The sequence below is a fragment of the Apaloderma vittatum genome, unplaced genomic scaffold, assembly GCF_000703405.1.
Source record: "Apaloderma vittatum isolate BGI_N311 unplaced genomic scaffold, ASM70340v1 scaffold7391, whole genome shotgun sequence".
Taxonomy (NCBI): Eukaryota; Metazoa; Chordata; class Aves; order Trogoniformes; family Trogonidae; genus Apaloderma; species Apaloderma vittatum.
This window is the reverse complement of record NW_009699536.1, coordinates 116,130-135,897: the sequence shown is the minus strand read 5'-3', so window position 1 is coordinate 135,897 and position 19,768 is coordinate 116,130. Positions and strand designations below refer to the sequence as shown.

The following is a 19,768-nucleotide window of genomic DNA, read 5'->3' as shown; positions in this document are numbered from 1 at the left end:
ACTTAAAAATTTGCTTGTACAAAAGCATCTTGAAGTTTTCAGTTGTTGTAAATAAATTCCCCTAGATGACTACTTTTTTCATGATTGGGTGCATCACAAATAGATTTAGAAGGAAGATGGAAGCACCGTTTCCCCTCTCTGCCTCTTTGTTTCTTTTTCTCACTGGAGACTACAGCCTGCACAGCTGTGATGCATGGAAAAAGATAGTACATTGACATGCTGGCTGTAAAATACATATGCACCTTGTCTTTAAAAAAAAATTATCTTGTTCAAGGAATGGCAGAAACTTGCTGATAACAATCATAGCGATTTTTGAGTCAGATTTCATACAGTTAATATTATCATAACTTTAAAATATGGATTAATGTTAAACATTTTGACTTTCAAACCCAAGCTGTAGAAATGTAATGCATGTGGCAACAATCTGACTTTCTGTATCAAAAAGAATATGACTGGCTTCCTAAAGCTTCAAAAAAGAGTTAAGGAGGTTTTATTTCCTCTGTGTCTCTCTGTTGTAAGCAATGCAACTTACATCTGGTAAATGAAAAGACCAAATAGACAGTGAATATGGTGCACTTGAGTACTCTTTCATAATAGACTACGAAGCAATTAAATCAGATTTGGGCTGCGGACTGTTAGGTTAGAGTTTTACTGGATGTCAGCACTGTAAAAAAACCCCTGTTGTATGATGCTGCTGTGAGCCCTTGTTCTGCCTGTGCGTGGTTTGACGCTCTGTGTACCAGCAGCTCCCAGGGAGCTGAGGCAGGTATGTCTGCGCTAGGATTTATGAGCAATAAGTTAATGACTTTTCTAAATGCACAGATCTTATAATAAGTAAGTAAAAGGTACGTACCGTCAATAATGTTTGTTCAGGATGAGTAGCAAGAGAGGTCTGTTAGAGCTCTAGACTCAGTCTCAACAATAGTTCACTGTAATGCAAATAGTAAAACTATCTGATGGACGTTCTTGCGTTTAGCGTTGGCCAAGTTTGCCCAGATCTCGCCGTTGGCAATGCAGTGGCCAGAATCCTCTCTCCTCTGCCTGCCTGCTGGTCACGTATAGCCCATGTAACTGTTTGCTGTTGGGCTCCCAGCCTGTGCTTTGCCTTGGCTCACAAACCTCATGTTCCAGCTGTTGAGGTAGTTGTGGCTCTGCCTCGAATATGAGCTCATCGGGACATGCCTGTAATCCCCATCTCTTGCAGGAGCTGTTTGCTGATGGGGATCTCCTCGCTGGGCTGCTCTGGTCTTCCATGAGGTGTTGCAGCTTTTCACTATGTTCGTTGCACTTCAGGTCTTTACTTGGCAGATGATTAAGTGCTTGATCTTGTGCGTTTGTAGCCTTGGTTTTGGGTTGGGGTGGGAAGCTTAGAGGTGCTCTTTGGTGCATGATCTGACTATGCCTTGCTGTAACTTGAGATTGGAATAATTTTCATGTGCTCCATGTAGCTGTTACTACTTGGTTAGCTCTGGAGAAGACTGTACAAATGTTTCTTAATTGGACTCTTCATTTTTCTCTTTATTTAAAACAAAAACTCATATTCACCATGTTCATCATGATGAACATGGTGCACAAGATTTTTGTAATATAGTTGAAATAAGAACTTCCAAAAATATAATAATCTGGGAAGGGAAACTTTTCAAGGGAGAATCCACTCCACTCTGCACAAGTCTGATACTAAAGCAGAGAAAGTAATGGAGTGTTTGTAATTATAACCAAAAATACTATGTTTAGCTGACTTTCTCTTTAGTTAGCAGGTGTCTGATGTCCTACCATAAGCCAGCTGTTTCCACCTTTCTGATAACGTTTCCTTTCATACGGATTCCCAAGAGGACAGTTCTGCTTGTCCTGTTCCCTCAGGTGTATCTGGTGCCATAGTCTTTGTGCTGTAGTCTTTGTGCCGTAGTCTTTGCTGAAGACTGGCTACATCCTCCCGTTCCAGCCACAGAATTCACATTTTGCAATGGCTGTATAAAAATCAGTTTGCGCAGTGGAATGCACTTTGAGCGCTAAGACATTGAAAGACAGAGCAGTAATTGGGAGGCATGATGAGGCAAAGAAAGTGTAGTTGGATTTGGATGTGGGAGAATGTGCAAAGAAGGTTGAGCCTGCGGCATGCATTTAGGCTCATGAGTCATGCTATGATGCTTTTTATTTAGCAAAACACAGACATAATGACTCCGTTGTAAATGTGCGTGTAAGAAACTAAACCTATGTTGAGGCTTATGCATCAAAATGGTAAACTTGAATATGAGTCTGCCCACAGTGACGATGTAATGGTGGTGGCTTTGATAGGAATGTTGTGGGTTGTGTTTTAAGCCCTCTATTGAGTTCATCTTATAGTCCTATAGCTTTTTTCTTCCCTTTATTTCTTATTTTCTTTCCCAAGCATTGTGGTTCTGTGTTTGTCCTTTGAGATACAATGGCAATAGATATTTGAGTAATGAACTGTGAATTCTTTGGTTCCATGCTGAAAAAAATAAGACGTACAGACTCTGTGTTCTGCTGAGAGATTGCCTTGCTTTGGGTGGCTGCTCAGGCTAAATGCTGAAAAACCGCTGCCTAAGGAGTACCAGAATTGCAGCATCACATGTGCCTTTTGGTGTCTGAATGCATTTATAAAATGTCCTTAGTGACCTTTTTTAGAAAAAAAGTGAAATGAAGAATTTAAGCTAATTACAGTGGTAAGACATTGAAATTGTGTGACTCAAATGGAGTCTTTGTGTGATTACAATTAATTCGTTCTCATTTCTTCTTTTCAGGTTCTCTTCTTCTTCACCTTGACCTTCCCCTTCTCCCTTCGAATCTGGTCACTTTGCTATTTAAATTTCCAAATGTTCTGTTACCTCTTCCTTGTCTTACCTCTTTGCTTATGCTTTAAGAGAAGTCTTTTCAACTTCATTTCCTCTGTCACTGGGTCCGAAATCCAGTCGTCACTAGCTTATTTCTCCAAAAATATTAAGTTCCCCAGGTAATTTGTTTTTTAAAGCTTGCTTATCTGATGTTTCTGGCTATTTTTCACTTAATTCTGGGCATCCTGAACGTTGATTTTCAGTGTTGTGTTGGGACATTTCAAGGCTACTAAGACACCCAAATGTGGGATTCAGCTATGACTTAATGTAGAAAAGCACCTTGTTTTGTTTCTTCTCATTTGTGGGGCTACATCAAACAGGTATTTGACTTCAAGTACCTATTTTATTTAAAGTAGCCTGTTAAAAGTTTTCTTATGAACTATGCTATGAAATCTTGGAGAAACTGGATTCTTTGCTCTGCTCTACAAGATGTTGCACAGCATTTCTTCAGTTTTGTGTATATAGATATATGTGTGTGTGTGTGTGTGTGTGTATAAGGTTGGTGTTTTAGCCAAGCTCTGTGTCTATGTGTGTCTGTGTATGTATATGTATACGTACATGTATTTTTATAAATGGTGGAGAGAAGTGAAGAGGAGATAGGCTTCATCATTGCACTGTTGTCACAGTGCAGGATTCAAAAGCAGTGCTCTGATACTTAATGCTTATTGGATGACTACGTAAGAGCAACCAAAATGTAAAAAGAGCAAAGGGCTGCATGTAAACTGCTTCCACTGGAGCTGTGGCAGAAGCAATGCAACAAATAGTTGCTTTTTCTCAGTTTCTTTGTCATATTCTGAGTAGAACAGGAATTCTTCTGAAGATGGCTTGGAGTTAGATGCTAGTAAAGAGAGAAGTTAAGAGTCAAAAATTTCTGAGAAGACAAAGGGTCTTTCAAATGTGTTTGCACATATAGGCAGTGGCTCTAGCTCTTACCAAGGACATTTTGTAATCAGCTGTTTGTCCACAACAAATAGATCCCCTAGAATGCCCAGAGCCTCAGGATATGTCTACTCTGCAGACACTATTAATTGCTTGCAGCCCATGTTGAGTTTTATGATCCTTTGGGTAGGCTTTTGATCATGCCCAAGTTAGCTAGTTGATGATGCTGCAGTCTAGTGTAAGCTTCTAAAAAAACCAACAACCCAAACCAAAAAAAACCCCATGTTTTTGAGTGATATGTCTGAGCATACATGAGGACTCTGATAAGCCAACAGCAAGGAGTACCCAAGTGACAATTGCCTTTTGTATTCAGTCGAGTTACTTTGCATATGCCCTTAATTGTGAGCCTTTGCTGCATGCTTTTAGCCTCAGTGTTTCTTCTCCATGGGAATAGAATGAGCCTATTTGAAGTCTATCTTGGCTTTCGTCAATTCATCTAGTTTGGTCAGAGATTATCCATTCTGACAACTGTACATTATGCAGTATCCCTAATTTATTTTAAATCATTCAGTAAATTTGTTTCAATCCAATTATCCCTTTTTCCATAATAATAGGAAGTCCTATTTGACCTTTTCAATTCGCTAGTTTTATAGACCTGCATTTCAACTTGTTATTGCAGGATCAATAGCGTACTCGCTCTTTCACTTGAGAACTTACATGTGTTCATTTGATTTTCTCCTTTTATTTTAACTTCTAGAGCTTAGTGTGTTTTCACTAGGAGTTTCTGGGCAGATATTTTCATAACTTGTCCTTAAAAATGCTAGGTTTCTTTTGTCTTTGTTTTTCTTTGAATGGCTCAAGTTCAGTAAATACTCATGGGCTGTTCAGATCCTAATCAGCTACTTATTAAGAATGACTGTCATCTGCCCTGGTGTTGCCCAGTTGTCTAGTTATTTTTAGAAAAGTGGTATTTCTGTAACTTAAGTCAAGTCTGTTCATCCTGTAAACAAGCTAGACGCTTAGCTGTGGTCTGAAAAGCTTGCCCAGACATTAAATGTAATGTCTGAATTGCAGGAGAGCCCTATGCGGTTAAATGTCTTAATGATTTGAAATGCTTCTTGCCTGGTAAAAGTCAGAGTAGATGCAAATGCACAAACATATTTTTGCTTGGAGGAATTTTATTTTGTTTACTGAAATGTTGCACACAATAGTAACAAAGACAAAAAAAACCAACAAGCTGGAGGCTTGCTGATATAGTTGTGGACAAAGACTAAGGAGGTGGAAACTGCCGAAGTGTGGAGTGGGGGAATTTGAGGATGGGAGAAATACAAGATCACTTGAAGACAGGAGACTGGCAAAATGAAGGCTGTTGTGAAAAATTTCCAGCATTTTCTGGTTTGTAACTTTAGCTTTCTATTTTGTGTAAACATTCCTCAATTCTTGAGAAGGAGGAGGGGGAATCTGTCAAAGTTAAATCTATCTTTTGCACTCTTAGGAAAAAAGATGCTGCCCCTCAAAACTGATTAAAAGATGGATTACTATATTTTATATTTTGCAAGACACTAATCATGTTGTTTCTTACAAGTCAAAATCTTTTCTGGTTTCTGATACTACACCTGTATTTAAAGCATTACAACCTTAAATGCTTTTAGCACACAGACTTGTTCTGGAGCCTTTGTTCTTTGCTTGCATATAGTTTAGCTTAGGTGTCTCATTTCTTCATTTATAGAATCATGCGTGCAATGGAAGCACTCCATAAAAAAATAACTTAATTCGGCCTAAGCAGAAAACTGAAGGTGAATGCTGATTCCATTGATGACATATTTTCTCCATATGGCAGGGAGTAGGTAGAACAAGAACCAGTGACCTAAGTGTCACAAGTCAGGCACGAATCTGGGAGGCTAAAAGTTAGACCAGACAATTTTCAACTTTCCCACATTGTCCAGAGGAACTGCAGTGCAAAGAAGTTAATTGATTCCATAGAGAAGTGTTTTTAAGAAATTTAAGGATCTATAATATACACAAAAAACCCCAAATTGTACAACCTAATTGCCTCTCTGAATTTTTAGTGAATTCCTAAGTGATATCTGTGTTCATTGGCTTTATGTTATTTGGGTACCTGTTGGTTTTCCTGCAGAGCATGCTTAATTGAACGTACTTTCAGCTCCTGCAAAGCCAATTCAGAATCTGTTAGTTCCAAGTACCTTTTCTAATCCAAAATGTTGATGTGGACATCATATCTAAATTGTCTTTCCTTGAAGAAAAGAGGGAGTAAATTTCAAAGGAAGAATTCTGTTAACTTAAAAATGAGTTGCTTCATATTCACTGCCAGCCACTGTGTTATTGAAAAGAAGTCAAGTAAGGAGAGGATACTTAAGACCAATTTTTAAAAGATTTCATAGCATATTTTAGAATTGTTACTGGCATCAGTAGATTCTTTTTTGCTTCATGGGTTCTTTGCTTTTGTTTTTAAAGTGAGTAATTGAGCTGTTTTTTCCTCTAGAAAGAACAAAGAAAGGTTAAATGTAGAAATATGAGATTTTTTTGCTGAAGCTGTCAGTATCAACAAAACAGAGGAGTCCAACTGAGATGGGGAATGAAAAAAATAGGTGTTCTAAAATATATTTTCACCCATGGCTAAACAGGTGGTATTATGGAATGGTAGTCAACTTCTTTGATACTAGTAGGATGCTAGGCTTAATTTCAGGTATTTTTCATATTGTAACCGAATGTGTATTAAAATATAATGTTTACAAATATATGAAAATCAATGACAAAGTGGTGGTGGTCTGATTTTCTGTTTTTCCTGGTTGCCTCCAAAGAGCAGTTGTAGCACATGTAGTGTGTTACAGTCTGCTTCTGGGAACTTCTGCGTGCAACATCCACTTCAAATATCATTCACAGCTTAAACACATTAGAACCACATGGCTTAATGTCAACTTAATTAAAAAAAAAAAAAAAAGAGGGAGAAATTGCCCTTAAGACTATTTTGGTTTTCTGTTGTTTGTTTGGGTTTTTTTAACTTTGCTCCATTGTGAAAAGGCTGAAGCAGCAGATTTTTTGGAGCTTCTGTAGATTCCTGTAGATTCTATGCACATATGATGGTTTTGTAAATACAGTTTTTCCGTTTTTAAAAAAGAAATATATCTGTTTCTCAGAACTCAGAAATGCTGCATTTTTCTTGACTCTCGTGAAACTTGGCAGTGAATCCAGTGTTCCTGCGGTGTTTCTGTATCCCCAGCTGAATGTGCTCAGAGCTTCCCAGTGGTAAAGACTAGAGATGGTTTGGGGTTTTTTTATTGTTGGATTGAAAAGAGTATCCAGGCACGGCTTAAGCAGTTTCAGTTTCCAATTGAATCCAACAGGTTTACAATCTAAAGTGGTATTATTTGGCATTTCTTTAGTACTAAAGTGATTTCAACCGTTGCAATGATGGGAAAGGCAGATATGTTATGTTACAGCTACACTTTCTCCTGCCGTTGAGAATGTGTTTACTTTTATATACTGTATGTATGTATCTGTCTAGCATAATAAGTCCGATTAACTCATTAGCCAGAAGAGTGTTGAAAATACCTTTTTCTTTGAGAGCAGTTTACCCCATCACAGGAGACAAAGCACTGCAGAAGGCAGAGGACTCTAGAACTAGGGCAAGAGAAATAGACATCATCTGCAAAATCATATCCTTGTTTCTAGTACTTGGAAATTTGGATGGTAGCTGGGGATTTTTTTGTTTTAATTGAACTTATATTTAATGTTCTCACAGCAGTTTTGCATTATGGCACTTTATGCTTCTGGACACCAGATGGTGCTGCTAAACTATCTAATGTGTAATTTTCACACTTTTTGAAGTAATAGCTACTGAATTTAGTCCCAAAGTCAGTTCTGTATGTCCTAACCAGGTGTATGTTCCAGGCTGCAGAACTGTGCCTGATAGCTCAGCACACCTCCTTCTGCTGTTTAAGGACAGTGGTCTGAAAATTATAATGTGAACTGAAGCGTGTTGCAAAACCGGTATTTTAGATCTCACTAGCCAAAAACTGCTGTCAGCTGGTGTTCCTCCTGGGTATATAGCTTAGTTGCATATCTTAATTTATATTCTTGACAGTTCAGAGATTTCGTTTATTAGTGTTATTTAGTTTTTATTTGATAACTTTGATCAGAAAACTACTGGTGAGGGCACCTTTATTGCCAGGTTAAAACTGCGAAGGTTAGTTCTAGAGACTAATTAAATACAACGAAGTAGTGATGAAAGTGGGTTGGTTTGGTGGGTGGTTTGCGTGGACATTGTTTGCGTTAAGCTTGAGTAAGGCTGCCAAAAAACTTTTAGGTGTCCTCTGTTAGTATTTGTTTGAGAAGACGTGATGGCTTTGCTGTGTAATTGCGTTGCAGTCAAATATTTGTAATACTGTGATATACATTTGACATTTGATTTCTATTTATTTGAAGTTGGTTATGTTTAATAAACTCATCTGGCAATTCCAATCCTGAGGCTGAAGGGGTGGAACAATACATTTGGGTTTTAGCTGAATCCCAAAGGTTGATGGTACAGTTTATTACTGAACTATAAATAATGGATTCAAATTTATTGAAGCACGGCAGAAATTTTTGATAGACTTTTCACTTTTTTCTTTTTCTTACAAGTCTTTGTTTGTTTTGTAGATCCCCATATTAAAGTTTCTGGAAAAAAAGAAAATGTTAAAGAAGCGAAAGAGAGAATCATGTCTGTCTTGGACACAAAAGTAAGAAAGAACTTAATCTGAATGAGACCTTAACCCCTAATTTTGTGATGACATTGATCTCTTTGCATGGGCTCATTTAAAGAGGAGACATTTATGGATGCTCCAAAGCAAAGTCTCTGACATATTCTCTTCTTGATGTTGACTTTTGGTGTGTACACAGAAATTTAAACATGCTATAAGAAAATACATACCTGAAGCACTTTTTCCACATCTGAACTATATAGAAATAATATTTCCAGATGTATGCCTAAAAGCAAACATAGATTATTCATTGGATTTTTTTACTTTAAAATCTGAAATACAGCTTTATTGCAAACAGTAGATTATGCATCCATCTAAGATTTTGTTTGTTTGAAATGAAATTTTAGGACCATTTATGCAGTTCTGTGTTTAACTGTTGCTGCATGTTTATACCCTGAAATGTTAGGACCAGAATTTCTAAAATGCCCAGATTTTGGCCAGAGGTCTCATGTTCATCAGATTTCCTTGTCATCCAGTAGTAAGCCTTCTGGGGCAGTGTGTACATTTTCTGCATAGCTGTGTGCTAATTTTTTGATTGTCTAAACAGATTGCCAAAAAGTAACACTCCAGTGATAAGGGCCATTTTTTGAACAGCTAGTAACAACATTATTGTGGACTGTTAACAATATGGTTTTTTAAGAACAGCTGTAGCCAGTGTTTATATATATGCTAAAATTGATGTACTAGAAAAATCTGGTGTGTTTGTTAGAGGAGAGGAAAAAAAAGTCTGTTATTTTGGGTCCCGTGGCTTTGATTTGCTGAAGGCTTCATCACGTGGTCCTTTCAGATTAGACAGGAGTCTGTGTCCGCAATTGAAAGAGCACAGAATTAAAATAAATTAGATTGGATTGCAAAAGGGCACTTAAGTCACAGCTGATAAAAGCTAGTGGTCATTTTAAAAGCCTTAGATGTTTTTTGAAGATGGATCTTTGGGTATCTGTTTCCATGGATGAGTGTTTTTTTCCTCATTGGAAAGAAAATGTGAGTGGTCCGGCATGTGTCAAGGGTTAGGGCTGGGCTGACCGCTGAATGCTGGCAAATGCTCTCTAACCTCTCTCCCTCCACAGGACAGCATCTGCCTGTGGTCCGTATCGAAGGCATGTTGCTTAAGCTATGGCAAAAATAGTATGTGAATAAAGTTTCAAGTGTAATTCTTGAAGCTACATCACTGTAAAATGCTCATGTTCTGTTGTGGGGGAAAAAAAAAATCTAATCACGAGTGCTTGATTTCCAGAGCAATCGCGTAACCTTGAAGATGGATGTTTCACATACAGAACATTCTCATGTGATAGGTAAAGGTGGCAATAATATTAAAAAGGTGATGGAGGAAACAGGATGCCATATCCATTTTCCAGACTCAAATAGGAACAATCAAGCAGAGAAAAGCAACCAAGTAAGTATTGTTTAAATATTTAATGTATTTATACTGCAATTCCCGAGTATGAAATATCCCTAAACGTTTTTCATCAACTTGGGTTTTTTGGGGACACTGAGTTTATGTTCAGGGAAAGAGACTTTTGGGATTTATACTGTGTGGAAAGCACGGGACTTCCTAAGTGAGCAAGTCTTTAAAAACAGATGGAAACAATTTGTGATAGCTTACTCATCATTATGTTTGTTTAGTTGGATTTTTTAACTAAAACTATTTTGAGCATACAACAGTAAACAACTTAGTGCAAATGGTAGAGAAGCAGTATGAAAAGCACTGCTTTCATAAATTTTTTTCTTCCTGTTCAACCCCTGACTTAGCATGGTGATTAACTTCTTGCTGCTTTTAAATTGCGGTGTAACTTAGTTGAAAACTGAACTTGGTGGGTAGCTAGCAAAAATGAATGTCCAATTGTAAGAGTTCAGCTTTGTTAGATTATGTCATTGAATCTGAATTGCACATCTTCTGTAATGCTAATATTACTGGAATGTTTACTTCCAAGTTTTTCATCACTAGTTAGAATTCCCTCTTGTGCATCCTAGTGGCTGCTGAGCAAAGAATGATAATTTCAAAAAGTTCAAGAAAACCTACTGTTGTTAAATACTAGCATTAAGCACACATATACAGTAGTAATTCCGTTATTTGATCCAAACAACTGTCTAGTTTGATGTATCAGTTTTCTTCTATTTTCTTAAGCCTGTGTAACCTGAGATGCTACAGTATTCATAGATTATTTCTTTTAAACTGGTCTCAGTGTTCAGGTACCGTTTCGTGAGCACTTAGTATGTCCCCAGGTGTAAAATGAGTATTGATTTCTTTTGGGAAAAAAAAAAGACAGGGGGAACACAAGTCTGAATAACTTTACCAGTGCCTCATTTGAAAATGTGATTCTATGTTTTCTTTATTCTTGCTCTTTCAGGTATCTATTGCAGGACAGCCAGCTGGAGTGGAGTCTGCAAGAGTTAGAATTCGGGTAATAGTCTATTTCAGTATAGTGTTCCTTTGAAAACAACTGAAAGGAAAAAAAAACTTTAGTTTTGAGAACTTTAGGTTTGTCTCACTCTGTCTTACAACAGCAGAAATATAGGAACAAATGTGAGTATCCATATGAGCGAAATGCAAAGGGTATTGTGAAAGTAGTCATTCGTATTCTGGCCAAATTTTTAACTAGCCCAAGGAAGACTTCAAGGGCAAAGTCTTCAGTATAAGCAAGATGTAAACTATTCTATGCTGTGTTTAAAATTACATCTGAACTTACCCTCCATAGATAGCCTGTAGAAGCTTAGTCATCCTGTGTGAATCTACGACTTTAAAAGGCGGTAACTGCCTTTCCTGATTTTAACCATTTTTATGTGTAATTTGTGAAAGTGATTTGGTGGAATCTAGTTCCATTCTTATGACGCTTTTCTGTCTATACTTTGTAGTTTTGACATGTATGGATATTCTGATATGGATCATTACAAATCTAATAAATTATGAAAACTTTTTTTTGCATTTGTAGTGAGGTATGCCATATGCACAACCTTGATCGTGGACAGTCATGAAAGAAGCTGATGTTTAAATAGCTTTGTAGCTGAATTCAGAGCTCAGGTTAATCCATGACAGTGAAGAGACTTCTCTAGGAAGTTTTACAAGTAGTGACCTGGTTGTAGGTCCACATGGATGAGCGTGGGAAATTACCTAGCTTTATTGTTGCTATGTAGTTGCAACAGATCCTGCTGTTTTTTGGTGGAGAAAGTACCTTTTTCTAACTCAAGATGTGATAATGTTTTTATCAGTGAATACTGGGCAGAGGATGTATTATGTCAGTTGATTCATCATTGACCAATACGTTAGGATTTGGTAATGAAATTGTAGATTTTATTTGGTATCATTTTGGTTTTCAGTATTTGCTCTTCAATGTTGTTGTAGGAACTGCTTCCATTGGTACTCATATTTGAATTGCCTATTGCTGGAATTCTCCAACCGATCCCAGATCCTAATTCTCCCACAATTCAGCATATATGTCAGACATATAATATTTCAGTTTCCTTTAAACAACGCTCTCGAATGTATGGTGCTACGGTCATTGTCAGAGGCTCACAAAATAACACTAGTGCTGTGAAGGTAATGTTGCTTCTTAAGTCAGATTCTGCATATCTTAACTATATTAAATAATTTAGATAATTAAGAATTATATTAATGTTATCCTGCCTCATCAATACATATTATTACTGCATAATCACTTTTTGAGCATGAGGGTTTGGGCTTTTTAAAACTTCACTGGTAGAGGCGAGGTGTGGAAAATATGTAGCAAATAGTTTTAAGTTTAGGAATTGGCATTGCTTGTGCTAACCTTTTAATCTGTTTTGTCATCTCTTGCACACCTGTTGGGGTTTCTAGCCATTCTGGAATATGTGCTAATCTTATCCATCTTTTAATTAAAATAAACAAATAAATAATGAAGTGCCAACAAACACAACTCTTCACAGCCCTTCGCTCCACAAAATGACATGCATGCATGTGCAAATTCTTCATGCGTGATCTTCTCAATGTGCACTCAAATACATAACCTTGCAAGTTGCCCTAACAGTTGATAAAACTGGCCTTGCAAAACCAGGATCGGGAGATGTGAATTTGACAGTCAAGGCTAGGAACTGCCATGAGCCTATTTATCTTAATAAAATAGAGAAGGTCCCTTGTTAACAACTGAAAGTTTGATAGATTGATACAGTCTTGGATGGGTGTATCTCAAGCCAGTAAGAACATCTTAAGCTGAAATTGAAAGATAAATTTTGCAGCTATGCCTACTGAAATAAATCTCTATTGATTTTTTCTTAATTTGTATGTGGGCACAGAAGGGTCTATTGGGAGCAAAACATTTGGTATCGTCTACTTACCTTTTACAGTGGCAGTTCAATGCTACATTTGGACATAAAATGGGAATAACAGGTAAAATTCAGTCCATCTGTTACCTTTAACAAATCAATCAGATTTTTAGGCAAAACAGAATTTCCTTGATCTTGACTGTGGAGTTCATGACAAGTCAGGCAGCGGTCTGAAATGTCGTTTCATGTGCCTGTGAGCACAGTTTCACTGGTGTCTTGCGTTTCGCCCTGCAGGAAGGAACAGCCATGCTTTTAGAACACCTGGCCGGGAGCCTGGCCTCTGCGATCCCTGTGAGCACGCAGCTCGACATCGCAGCGCAGCATCATCTCTTTATGATGGGTCGAAACGGCAGCAATATCAAACACATCATGCAGAGGACTGGCGCTCAGATCCACTTCCCTGACCCGAATAACCCCCAGAAGAAATCCACTGTCTACCTCCAGGGCACAATTGAGTCTGTCTGTCTTGCCAGGCAATATCTCATGGTAGATATTTTCACTGAAAAACTTGCTTGAAAAAAATGCAATATTATAGGAAATAAGCTCATTCTGCATGTGTTTATGGATCAAATGAAGATTAGCCTTAGAGAGGAAGGATTGCTACTCATGTTGCAAAAAGCTGATTTCGTTGAGTGCTCTATTTTGTCAGTGTTTCATGACTGTTTGAAGTTACCCAAAATATTTATAATCTCCGATATTGTGATTTGAAAAGTGACCTCGGTAATACAAATACGACATAAGCAATTTAAATTTATTGTAACAGTATGGCTCTGAGTAGAAGATATATCTTTGGAGGGTTTTGTTATTACATGGTTTGTTTTGTTTTGCCAACCTGCATTTTCCACATTTGTCAGGTAAGTTATGTTTCTTTCGGGAAGAAGTTGCAAGAATTTATTGGGTTCTGCATAGGAGAGTTTTTAAGGAAACTGGGCAACCTTAGGAGATAATTACTCGTTCTGCAGTCTTACATTCTTTTGAGTACTGTAGCCTCAGTACTATAAAGTCTTTTATAAAAATAGGTCAGATTAATATTATTATTTGTACAGATATTTATTATAATGGTCTTTAAGCTTCACAGCCCCTTTAGGCATTGCTATAGCACTAATATGTGTACATGGATTTTTTTTACATGTATGGATATTTACAGACAACAGATGGGAGGATTGGACTCAAGTCCAATTCCAGTTCAAAGCTGGTATCAGGATAAACCATGACACCATTAAATTCCAGAAGTCCATGTCTCTCTTACATTGCACTGTGCCTGCAAAAGGCCTTTATTTTCATCCTTTTCCTCTCATATGTAAAAGAAGAGTCCGTTAATATGCTTATAAAACCTGACATTTCAACCTTGAAGTTTCTACTTTCATTGTTTTCCTTGTGAACCTTTAGTTGCGTTTTTGTTCAGCAAGCTTTTGATGAGACCTTCTGATACTGCTTTCTGTGCAAACGTTTGAAAAAAATCAACTATGAAACGTTCTCAACAGTTCTGTTACCATAAAATGCTTGATTGATTTTGTTCTTTTCAATTAGACTTTATTCATAATATAGGTGATGCTGTTGAGAAGTGCTGTTTAAATATAAAACAATATTGAACTAGTTATCTGAAGAATAAATACATCAGTTTGCTGCTTTTCATTCTGAAGTGAAAGCAGGAAACTGGTTAAACAAGACCACGTTCTTGGATGTATCTTAGTTTGGATTTTTTTCTGCTCTGTGTGTTACTATGTGTACTTTATTGGGAATCTAAAATGTCAAAAAGTTGGTTTTTGTTTTCACTGAGTTTATACCCTCTGTTTTTGTTATTTATTAGAAATTAGCTTAAGATTTCTCACAAGTTTCTAGGTATCCTGAGACCATTGAATTCATTGTTGTTTCTTGGGTTTGGGCTTTCTTTAGGACTGGGGTTTTTTTTGTCGATGTTTGTTTTTGTTGATTTTCAATTAAAGTTTTAGTATTTCAGATGTTTCAGAGATGTCATCTATATCTTTGAGAAATATTTCCTTAGCTGATCTAGGACAGAGGAAGAGGAATGGGAAAGTTCAGACTTAGGCAGTATTGATTTACAGAGAAATTTTTACAGAGTTGTGTTTCTGTACCTCAAACACAGTTTAACATGAGCCATTTCAGTATGTGAGTTCTGCAGCCAAGTCCGAATTCAATAGCTAATAGGAGTTTTTGTGTTTTAATCCTGCGGGCACCTCTACGTCTGTATAAATAGCTAACGTGGGGTGCGTATGTGCTGATTGGAATGTCAAATATTCAACAAATTATTTAACACTTATATTGCCAAACTGTTTGTTCAGAATACCAGAGTAGCAAGATAAACCTGTGTACTTGTGCACACAGGGAAATGGCTTTAATTAAAATTTCATACTTTCTAGTTTTTCTGAACTTACTGTTCCATGTTGTACATGTGCTACAGTCTCTATGTTAAGTTTATTGCTAACAATTTCACAGGAAAAGGATAGGTTTATATATTTTATGAATTTTTGCGTCTTGTCTTCAGGGTTGCCTTCCTCTTGTGCTCATGTTTGATATGAAAGAAGAAATTGAAGTAGAACCACAGTTTATAACACAGCTAATGGAGCAGTTAGATGTCTTCATAAGTATTAAGCCGAAGCCAAAGCAACCAAGCAAGGTTGGTGGAAAGCTAATATATTCTTTTTAGGCTTTCATAACAGCTTCTCAGAGCTGATGAGCTGACATGTCTGCTCTTCCTCCCTAACTTAATGAATCATAAGCTTGTAAAAGGCATATATATTTTCTGCTTGAAGTATCAGTTTAAATGTTACAACAACTCTCTTTGATGGCAATTTGACTTTCATTAAATATTTGACAGTACAAAGATTAGCTTTTGTATGAAATATACTGATACAAGAAATAAATTCAGAGGAGACAAATTATATCTGACTAGAACTACTCTTGATTTTGGATTTTAAAGAAATTAATCTAAAATTGCATCTCCGCCACGTAACTGTAGATTTCTCTAGCAATTGGAATAAAACAAGCAAAAAAACAATAAAAAAGAACCCCCAAATAACATGACTATGAGAAAAGTCGTTATTTTCAACATCTCATATAGAACATAAGACAAGAAACGGAATTACAAGACATGTCTAATGGGAGATGTTCATTGTAAAATATTCAGGCAAGTATAGAGAAGCAACTCTCACAGTTATCTGCGTTGTTATATATAATACCGTAACAGACAAAGATTTCAAATTATTAAATGAGTGTTCTGTTGTATCAATAAGTAAGCTTTTCTCTGTAGGGATATATAAAATCAATACGAAGAAACATTGTTTAGAGATGGTACAAGAAATGAAGTTTTTTGCAATTTAATTTTCCAGGCATTTGTTGCTTTATTCTCAGACAACTGTGGATTTGATAGCGGGATTTAATTTGAACAACTTCTTTGTCTACTTAGAGGTCTAGACCTTGGATAAAAGAGAAGATAAGATTTTAATTGATTCACTTCTCTAGGTCTTAGGGCACTTAAGACTTGGTATGCCAGATAGCACCAAGGTAAAATAATAGTTTTTCTTAGACAGAAAGATCTTCATTGTTTTCTTTGTCAAGTACATACAAAATCCCTAAACTTCCTGTCAAAGCCACTGAATTTGAATAGTTCCTGATGGACATGATCTCATGCTGTCTTGCGCTGCCATGTTACTGATAGCCACGAGGGAGAATTAAGAAGTTATGGGTGTTGCAGATCGAGGTTATGTAGTTGTGTTACTCGTTGATTTTCATCTTGTTGTTTTTTGTTTTCTTTCCCTGCAGTCTGTGATTGTAAAAAGCGTTGAACGAAATGCCTTAAATATGTATGAGGCACGGAAATGTCTCTTGGGACTTGAAAGTAGTGGAGTCACCATAGCATCAAATCCTTCTACTGTCTCGTGCCCTGTTGGTCTGTCTTGTCCTGGTCTAGACATCTTGTCCTCAGCAGGGTTAGGACTCACTGGGCTTGGTATGCATTATATCATTTATATAGATCTATATTTATATGTATTTAATAGGTACATATTTGTTTGAAGCTTAATTTGCTTGTACTAGAGAAAAGAATCAGATGTGTGTGTGTTTCGCAAAGAAATGTGTTAAAGCATTAGAAGATACTAAAAGCGTCTGGCTTTTCAGTTGTAAAACTTCCTCCAAGGCTTTTGCAATTAGGCATGTTGCTCATCTCTAAAAGATCCTCCAGAAGCTCAAAAACCACTTAGCTGAAAGGGAAAGGGAGGGAAATACAGGTGAAGTGGGACATTCCTTTTACGATTTTCAGAATAGTCTTTTTCAAATGAAATTTCTTTAGCAATATCGTGATGGCTCGGGCTGTCCTGAATTTGTGTAGGTACTTAAGCCTGTCAACAGTACCATGAGAGTTCATGTAGCTGACACCACGTTTCAGTTCTGGCTGTATCTCGCTGTAGCTGAGGCATGCACTTCCTTCTAGCTTAGACTTTGCTTAGCAGTAGGAAATCTAGGACAGAAATGTCTATCTTTATGTAGTTTTATAGAATCAGCCTATAGTCCTGACTGGAATTACCATTTTGTTTTGAAGCTCTGAAAATACCTTATTATCAAGAATATATAGAAAACCAAGCAGTCTCAGAAGAATTTAGAATTTAGTGGCAAATCGTGACACTGGTTCTTGAAATTCATGATTCTCACGTAAATACCACGCTCCCCAGTGACCTGCCCTACAGGAGTGCTGCGTAGTTCTGTGTCACACAGGGGCAAGTGTTTGTGCCATTAGACTGTGGGTTTTAATGCTGCATTTGTTAGCATTTTTGTCAAGCCTGCACTTTGAGTTTTTGGTTTTTTACCTCTTAAAGTACAGCACTGATCTGCCCTCTGAATGCTCTTACTCAAGGAGCTGGTTTGAGGGAGCGCTTCACGAATAAATAGGGCATAATTTAGTCAGCACTGAAGATGCAAAAAGGATTGAACAGTTCCTAGTGTGGAAGCAGTGGTTCATTCGTATGAGCTTCTGAGAACAATGTTGTTGTCTGAAATGAAAGTCAGGTTGTGTAGGGCAGTTGCTTCCTTGTCTCTAAGCAGTACTTCTTTGAAACAAACTGACTGAAGCACTAGAGGGGACACAGAGGGGCAGTGGGGCTGAGAAGCAGGCTCTTTGTTGTGACAGTAGTTAAAGTTCAGTAGAAGGACATCATAGATGTTCCAGTTCTTCTTGGATGTGATTCCCACTTTAAGAACAAGCATTCTTAACATGCTCTGTGGGCCAAATCGACAGCAGATTTAATATTCAAATGTGTAAAATACATACTGGTGCAATTTACGTTTTGTTTTTAATTGCTACTTCTGTGTAAAATTTCTTCTGTAAATCTTAGCTAAATATTCACTGGCATGATTTTTTACAGGCCTTTTAGGTCCAACAGCCTTGTCAGTCAACACCTCAAGTGCTCCAAATTCTCTCTTGAATGCTCTTAATAGCTCTGTGAGTCCCTTGCAGAGTCCAAGTTCAGGCACGCCTAGCCCCACGTTATGGGCAACATCTCTTGCTAACACAAATGCCACAGGTTGGTGCAAGTTAAATGTGAATTAAATGTACTGTGCCACAGTAGGTTGTTAGAATGACAGCTGGAAAGTCTGGAATCAGTAATTTTTAAATTTCTCTTAACACAGATGAATAAGTATCCAAATTTAAAGTTATAACTTAGTGTAAGCTTAAGACATGCTGTCATGAGCAATGCTTTCATCTGTGTTACATAAAAAACTATGTTAACCGACAAAGTAATGCTTAGATAAAGCATTATGGTTTGGGCATGCAGTTCTAATGAAACTTGTTTAGTGATGTACCTAAGCTAAATAGAGATTTATATAAAGTACTATAATGCCTGAGAAAGTTAAATGATAAATTTAATCAGAACGTGACCAAATTTTGTTGCAGGTTTTTCTGCTATTCCACACCTGATGATACCATCTACTGCTCAAGCAACCTTAACTAGTATCCTGTTGTCTGGAGTACCTAATTACAGTCAAAACACTCCATCTCCACCACCAGGCTTGACTCCTGTTGAAGTCCACGTTAATGGCATCCAATCAGAGAGTAAAAAAGTCTCACCTTCTTTAAATGGTCATGTAAAGGTAAGTGATGATATCTCTGGAGAACCAGATCTGTTTGAAATAGACCTCTACTAAGAAACACTGAAAGAGAAAACTAACTATGAGATTTCTAAAGCAGCTAAGTTTAGAAATATAACAGGGATGTTCTCAGAATATGACTTAAAGATTGAAAAATGGAATGTTCAAACATATTGCTCTCCCATGTCAGGAATGAATTTATTGTTCTCCTGCACAGATAGAGAAGAGAAACTCTTTCAGGATTTCCTTAAGCATAATAGTCACTTTAGTCGTTTTTTGACAACCCTTTCAGACCTCAAATATCAAGTATGCTGCATTGTCTGCCACATCACTAGGAGAAAATGTGTTGAGCACAAACCACAGTGATCCGGTCAGACAAACAAGTACTCATGGTGCCTCAGAACAAGTAGCTGCCAAGTCAAATAGTGCAGAAGGTAAGATTTTGACACTTTATTCTTTTGTCTGGTAGTATTTGTGCAGACTGTGTACAGATCTTGAAACAAAAATACAGATGTATTTCCTGTGCATTGTTTTTGCATCCATGATGAAGGAAAATATTGCTGATCTCCCAGATTCACTGTCAAAGAAAGTAAAAAGTTGTAGTATCTGAGCTGTATCATTGATAGAAACCCCATAAATCAATATAAATGGACTTGTAGCCTTTAATTTATTCACTAAAAGCACAGGGAAACAACTTAGGAAAATTTTAGTATGTTTTACAGCAGCTTAACTTCATTGCATAAAACAATCTGTGCTGGTTTAAACAATGTTGTATTTTTGATTTTTAACGGAAGGAAAGAATTAATGCCTTTGAGAAAGCTACTGCAGAAAATTAGGCATTGATCCAACCTAGACAACACTGGCAAGCAATTTCATTGC

The 19,768-nt window shown here is 37.1% G+C and overlaps 1 protein-coding gene across 1 annotated transcript in view; it reads left to right on the top strand.

Annotated features, from left to right (window-relative positions):
* Window positions 1–19,768, top strand: part of BICC1 (BicC family RNA binding protein 1) — a 67,621-nt gene that overhangs the window by 35,994 nt on the left and 11,859 nt on the right. The window contains exons 3-12 of the mRNA XM_009878414.1: window positions 8,391–8,470; window positions 9,726–9,884; window positions 10,840–10,893; window positions 11,832–12,026; window positions 13,022–13,273; window positions 15,294–15,425; window positions 16,571–16,757; window positions 18,166–18,324; window positions 18,696–18,892; window positions 19,182–19,323. Coding sequence (XP_009876716.1) covers window positions 8,391–8,470; window positions 9,726–9,884; window positions 10,840–10,893; window positions 11,832–12,026; window positions 13,022–13,273; window positions 15,294–15,425; window positions 16,571–16,757; window positions 18,166–18,324; window positions 18,696–18,892; window positions 19,182–19,323 — 1,557 coding nt within the window. The remainder of the gene's footprint in view (window positions 1–8,390; window positions 8,471–9,725; window positions 9,885–10,839; window positions 10,894–11,831; window positions 12,027–13,021; window positions 13,274–15,293; window positions 15,426–16,570; window positions 16,758–18,165; window positions 18,325–18,695; window positions 18,893–19,181; window positions 19,324–19,768) is intronic.